At 52.8% G+C, this 6,724-nt stretch overlaps 1 protein-coding gene across 1 annotated transcript; it reads left to right on the plus strand.

Moving 5' to 3' along the window:
- Window positions 1-698: 698 nt before the first annotated feature.
- BSX (brain specific homeobox) lies at window positions 699-4,475 on the plus strand. Its single transcript, XM_045797537.2, has 3 exons — window positions 699-1,086; window positions 3,098-3,294; window positions 4,236-4,475. Exons 1-3 carry the CDS (start codon window positions 825-827, stop codon window positions 4,473-4,475), a joined length of 699 nt encoding a protein of 232 aa, XP_045653493.2. The 5' UTR covers window positions 699-824.
- Window positions 4,476-6,724: the final 2,249 nt, after the last annotated feature.

The following is a 6,724-nucleotide window of genomic DNA, read 5'->3' on the forward strand; positions in this document are numbered from 1 at the left end:
TTAAGAAGTAACTCTGCACATACTTACCCAGACCAAGTTACTTCCTAATGTAGGTATAACTTTCCTCATACCACCCTCTATAACTGAGGGAAAGAATGTTATGATCATCAACATTTTATTTATTTACCTCAACAGTCCTTCCGTGCCTCAGCCAGCAGCTGAAGTTGGGTGTAGCAGATATGGACCTTCTCCTCACTTCTCCCCTTCTCCATCCCACTAGCATGTCTCTAAACTTGGAAAACCCAGGCTCAGATGCCAAAATAAATGCCTTATCCCTATTGCTTTTGCTCTCTAAAGTGGAGTCTGTCGAATGACAGAGACTTTTTCTTTTTAGCTTTCTTTTAAAATGCCTAAGAGCCAAAAAAAAAAAAAGGAAACAAAGAAAGAAAGAAAGAAAGAAAAAGAAAAGGAAAAAAAGAGAAAGAAAAGAAAAAGCTCAAATTGAGGTTGAGAAACCAACATCGTAAGAGCAAGAACCCGGTCCGCTCCGCTCTCCCCGGGCCGGGCCGCTCGTATTCAGCACCGCGGACAGCTCCCCGCCCCGCCCCAAGCCCACCGCACCCTCCCCTCCGCCGCTGGCAGCCTTGCCATTGGCTCTCCCAGCTCCCCTCTTGAAGCTGCCAATTCTACACACAGACCCAACCTACCCAGGAGCTTGTCTTCTCGCCTCTCCAGCGCCCGGGGTAGCCCAGGCCCGGGAAAGAGCCGCGGGGCTTCGGAGTCTCAGAGGGTGGTTGTCGGCACTCGACCAGGCTTGCTGAGACGCTGCCCGCTTTCTACACTTCGTCCCCGGCCCTCGCCCTGTGACAGACGCTTGACTCAAGATGAATCTCAACTTCACCTCCCCTCTACACCCTGCGTCTTCTCAGAGGCCCACGTCCTTCTTCATTGAGGACATCCTGCTGCACAAGCCCAAGCCGCTAAGGGAGATGGCCCCTGACCACTTCGCCAGCTCTCTGGCCTCCCGGGTGCCTCTGCTAGACTATGGCTACCCCCTCATGCCCACACCCACCCTTCTGGCTCCTCACCCCCATCACCCTCTGCATAAGGGAGACCACCACCACCCCTATTTCCTCACCACCTCGGGTAAGTAACAGGGGCCTCAAGGTTTGGGGACCGAGAGACTAGGTCTCCCAGCACAGACCCTAAGACTGTGATAGAAGAAAGGCCAGAGGTGGTTTGGCCTGGCTTGGCAGCTCCCTTCCCTAAGTGACCGTGGAACATTGGGGATATGGCTGAGAGCATGCAGAGCTCCCTTGAGGCATGCCAGCCCATGGGGATAAGTCGTGGTCACTCCGCACGCTTTATAATGGAGGAAACATTCCTATCCAAGGGTGGCTGGAGGTTTTTTTTACAATATTCTTGGTGGATAGTGCTCAGTCTCCTTCCTTGTGGTCTTCCTGGCCACTTTGGTCCAGCTCTCAATCCTGATTCTCTGCCTCCCCTTGCTCTAGGGGAGACCCCTGACCACCCCACCCCATGGAGCAGAACTCCACTTTCCAGCTCATTAACTCCAAAGGCTCCAGCGGGGCCAGCTCTCTCCTCTCTGGTGCTGAGCATTCACAGATATACTGCAGGGGCTTAGAAGTGAATGAGGGTTGGGGGTATTCTGAGGACTGAAGGTTTGACCTGGCCAGAATAAGAGGAAAAGGGTAAGGAAAGAAATGGGGGTGGGGTGGGGGGGAGGGATGCTGCTCCTCTTTAACCCTCTGCACTCCCAATGTCTAACTCACAATCTTGAGCTCAGCTGCCCTCCTCTGCCCTGGTTGCTGGTGAAGCTGGAGCCCCACACCAAAGTATTTTGATTTTCCATGAATGACAAAGACTGGGGCCAGCAAAGTGGTTGGGACAGGGAGATGTGAGGAAATACCCAGATTTTTTCTGCCGCACTCTGCAAGGCCACATTCATTTTTTCTTCTTCGGCATTTTCATTCCAACTGAAATATAATAATTCCTTCAATCCAGATGCAGAGCACAGGCAGGAAACAACCGCTCTTGGTGAGGGCTGTGGAGACACAGGAGACAGTTTGTGAAATGTGTGCTCTGGAATCTACGACAAAAGCTAAAAGTTTTTGTGAAGCGGTAAAACCCAGATTGTGAGGCACTAGGTTGGCAGGGAAATTATAGAAGCTATGTTGAAGCCTGCGTCTTGGTATTCATTTTGGTATTGGCCTCACTACCTGGCCAGTGACAGTCTCTTCTGGACTGCACCCATGTTCCCCCCAAATAGCAGTGGCCAAAGCCCGGGATGCTGGAATTGCTTGCCCCCCCCCCCCATGCCTTGGCAGAAATTGATGTCTGTGGCAGTTTACTTGGTGTGTCTCAGACACCATAATGCCTGCGGAGGTGAGGAAAGACAAGAGAAGTCTCCCCTAACCTGGCCTGGGTGGGGTGGGGTGGGGAAAGCCCTTCAATCCTTCTGCTTAGGGTTGGAGAGAAAGAATGAGAAAAAGGATGAGGACCAGATTAGAGATCGGGTCCCCAGCGGGACCCTGCAACTGATAAGGAACGTGCCAGGCGGGAATTCCCCCTCTGTTCTTGCTCCTGATGAGAGAGTTTTGGTCTGTTCCCTTTGACTGCAGGCAGGAGAATGGGGGCTCAGGAAAGAAGAGAGGTGTTTTTCAGTGGGGTTGGGAGGCATGGCCACATTCATGCCTCTACTAGCCCCAGAACTAAGCGGAGTGTCGTCAGGGGTATGGAAGGGTGGTGGCTGGGCAGAACAGCTACTGGGCCAGACGATGTTTGCAAGAAAACTTCCGGAGGCGCAACAGAGGACTGGCAGACGCTGTGAGAATCTTTCCAAGAAGACATTTTTTAAGGCCTCCGATTTTAAAATTTTCTTTTCCATTTTACTTACTGTTTATTGTTTGTAGGTCTAGATGACCTGCCGGATAAAGATCTCCAAGCGCTATTCTTGTGATTCTTTATTTTCCCTGCCCTATGGTTCCTGGGAGAATGGCTGGAGAAGCTTTGGGGCGACGAGGGGACTAGCGGAGGCAAGAAGCGGAGGGAGGCGCTGGGGACCGGGGTCGGGGTGCGGCGGAGGTGACATCCGGGGGATCGGGCTCTACCCACTCAGCGGCTTTTCTCTCTGCAGGGGTGCCGGTGCCGGCGCTGTTCCCGCACCCCCAGCACACCGAGCTGCCGGGGAAGCACTGCCGCCGCCGCAAAGCTCGCACGGTTTTCTCGGACTCGCAGCTTTCCGGCCTGGAGAAGAGATTCGAGATCCAGCGCTACCTGTCCACGCCGGAGCGGGTGGAACTGGCCACGGCCCTCAGCCTGTCCGAGACGCAGGTGGGCCCGAGGGGGCAGTTCCTGATCTCCGTGGCTCTTCCCTCTCCCCTTAACTCCTACCATCTCTGCACCTAGTGCGGAGCTTTTGAGTGGGGGTGACCCCTCTCCCCTTTATTCCAGGCTTCTCCAAAGATCCTTAGTAAAAGTACCGACACGTCCAAACTCAGGTCAGAATTACCGAAGCATCATCTCTCGAGCGAGCTCTGGACAGGGAGGAGAAACTCCTCGGATGAGCTGATGATCACTCCCAGTTTGAGATCAGTTGCGTACCACCCTCCTCCCCGCCCCGATCTGGGCTGTAACCCTGGTCCAACGTAAAATAAGAGACTAGACGGGTTCTTGTTCTGAGAGCAGTCCACACAGCGAAATTTTTCCCCTTATTTTCTTAATCTCCCTCACAGATGCAAGCCCTCAAATCCAGTCTCCCCTTTCCCCCCACTGTAAATTAAGCGTCCTCCTTATTGCTCTGTCCTGAGAGGGAGAACTGTTTTCACCTTCCAGATCCTGTTCACCTGCAACCTTAAAATTCCTTCCTCCACTTCCTCTTTCTTATATTCTCTGTACCTGGGAGCCCAACTTGCTGTGAAATCATAAGCCCGCCGGGGCGCCCTTGACTTTTCTCTCCGATGAGAACAAGCAAGATTGATTCTCATCTTCCTGTCCAGCAAGACCAGGTGTTTAGCGGCCAAAATGGGGAGAACGTAAGTTAAACATAAAGGAGACTCATCGACGCAGCACTTACTACTATTAGTACTTATAATTGATAATAGTATTAGTATTAACTAAGCACCCCGTTTTGACCTTTTATCGTTATTTTGGACAATTACTTCCAGGAGCCTTCCAGGAGTCTGTTTTCCTAACCCCCAGCTAGCTCTCAGATCTTAGTAACTCTGAGTCTGAAGGGAATGACGCGGTTGTATTTTTTTCCTCCCTAAAATCAGGTGAAAACGTGGTTCCAGAACCGGCGCATGAAGCATAAAAAGCAGCTGAGGAAAAGTCAGGATGAGCCCAAAGCGCCAGATGGGCCCGAGAGCCCTGACGGCAGCCCCCGCGGCTCAGAGGCCGCACCTGCCGAGGCTCGGCTGGGCCTGCCCGCCGGCCCCTTCGTGCTGACCGAGCCCGAGGACGAGGTGGACATTGGGGACGAGGGGGAGCTGGGCCCGGGGCCGCACGTGCTCTGAGCCGCGTGGCTGGGGAGGCCGGGAGGACGCGGCGGGGCGGGGCGCAGTTCCCTCCGGAGCCGGAACGCTCGGACTTGGGTCCGGGGGCGGGCCTCCGAGCTGCGCTCCTGGAAGACAAACAAAACACACCTGTCAACCCTCGAACTCGCGCGGAGCCCCCGCGGCTCGGCCCACGCCCTCCCCCCTCTCCGGCTCGCCGGGCCCCTGCCGGGCGAGCGTGCAACCGCGTTAGCTCATTCCCGCGCCCCGCGTCTTAAGTGGCGCAAGCTGGGCTCCGGGCTCTCGGCTCTCTAACGCCGCCGCGATCGCAGAGCTTCTCGGCCCTCTCCTGTCCGCTACCTGCCCCCAGCTCCGTTGTCCAGGCTCCGCGACCTCTCCACTAGGACCCTTTGCCCTTCCTTGGGTAGACCGATTGGCTGCAGGTAAGGGACCGGGAGTGTGTGGGCCTTCCGCTCTGCGGGGATCCAGGTAGAGCCACAACCAGATGCTTAAGATGTCTGTGCTGGACAGACTCGCGCGCTGCTAGCCACTAACCTCCCACTGGGGTTCCCCGCCCCCCATCTCTAACTCAAAAACTAAGGCGATAACCCCTCCTCAGGGCGGCGTTTCCATCCTCTCCCGTCACTGTTCCCCTCCTGAGCTCCCGGTTCGGCACCCTGGCACCCTTAAGCTTGTGGCCCCCGGGCACACCCGCTCTATGCGCCCCACCCCCGCCCCGGTCCTGAGCGGCGACCAAGCGCGGCGAGAAACTTGGGCAGGAAAACCTACCGAGCAATTTCTGCCTCCCGACCTTGCTGCACCTGTCCCGCAACTCTTACACGTCCCATGGGCTACTGGTATTTTAAAAGTGAGTGTTCCTTGGGCTGTGTGTGGAAGTGCTCATTTTCGTTGCATTTTTAAGGAATGCAGAGTTTTAGCGAGATTAAAGCTAAATACGCGTCCCCTTCCGGACGTGCACCTGTTTGTGGACTATTGAGGTGGGGCAGGCGTCTGGCCCAGCGCATCGCCCCTCTCCCTTTCCCCTAGGAGGTCTCCTATTTTCTCCCCGGGCTTGCAGTCTCTTTAGATAATAAAGGGCTCGCCGCGCAAAACTGGGAACGAACCGAGTTTCCGGGAATCGTTTGTTAACGCGTCCTCCTCCGCGCACGCCCCCTCCCCTCCGCCCCAGGCGGTGTCCTGGTCTCGAAAGGAGTGAACAGGGCTAATAACCTTTCGTTGACCGATCCCCTCACTCCCACCCCGATTTTTCTGTTTTTAATCGTTTTACAGTCTTGTGTTCCACCTGTGTGGAAATGGTATTTTTTGACTCTCAAATACCGAAGGGGCAAAGATCCCTTGATATCTGGAGTTTGAAATTACGTTAACAAATTGTGTGATGACACTACGCACCCAGGCGACCTCAGCTTCCGATCTTCTTTTGGTTATGGTTGTGTATTTAGGTAAGTGAGCCCAGGAAGGCTGGAAGAGTGTGTGGCTAAGTGGAATCCTGACCCTTGGGTTCGAATGATGAATAATAATTATAGACTATGGCCCTGTGAGCTTGGGTTACAGTTAATCTTTTTTTTTGTTTGTTTGTTTCCTTGTTTTTCTAAAAGAGGATGAATCCTAAATATCTCGCTAGATGTAAGTTCTATGCATGTAGCGTAGGATTTTTTTCTCTTTCTTTCTTTTTCCTACAGGTTTGTTCCAGGAAACAAAGATAAGTGTCAGGGTGAGACTTCTATCCAATCGTCATCATTTAGGAGACCAAGCTATTGCTTTAAAAACATAACCGTTGTAGAGCTGTTTGGATTTTCCAAAGCGCTCTTTATCAGTCAAGATCTAGTGAGTCACAGGCAACAAAGATTAATTTCCCTCTCATAGTTAAGGAAATCGAGAGTTGACAAGATTGTAGGATCCACCTATGAAATTAGTACCAGCTGAAGTCAAAGCAAGACAAAAAAAAAAAATCTTTTGACTCCTTGTTCATTTCTTTGTCCCACACACTGTTTTCTTGTAACAATGCGCTGTTTGGCATTGTGCCTTTATCACTTTCTACGATCACCTTTCCCATTGATTTAGATTGTGTAGATGTGCTATTAAAAACAAATCTACACTCCGATTTCTCCTCTCTCCCTGTTCAGAGAATGACAGTACCTTTTTAAGGCAGGAGTTTTGGGCAAGTGCTTTACAATAAGACAAAAGACTTGGTTATGGGGGGGGGGTGATTTGTGAATACTTGGAAGGGAAAGTAGATACAGGTGAGGAGA

The sequence above is a fragment of the Ursus americanus genome, chromosome 16, assembly GCF_024610735.1.
Source record: "Ursus americanus isolate L20-20 chromosome 16, mUrsAme1.1.p, whole genome shotgun sequence".
Taxonomy (NCBI): domain Eukaryota; kingdom Metazoa; phylum Chordata; class Mammalia; order Carnivora; family Ursidae; genus Ursus; species Ursus americanus.

Excerpts from the sequence above, each read along its gene's own strand:
- BSX (XM_045797537.2), top strand. The coding sequence starts at position 825 with ATGAATCTCAACTTCACCTCCCCTCTACACCCTGCGTCTTCTCAGAGG. Across the intron at positions 1,087-3,097 it reads CTATTTCCTCACCACCTCGG|GGGTGCCGGTGCCGGCGCTG; the intron begins GTAAGTAACAGG and ends TTCTCTCTGCAG. Across the intron at positions 3,295-4,235 it reads TCAGCCTGTCCGAGACGCAG|GTGAAAACGTGGTTCCAGAA; the intron begins GTGGGCCCGAGG and ends CCCTAAAATCAG.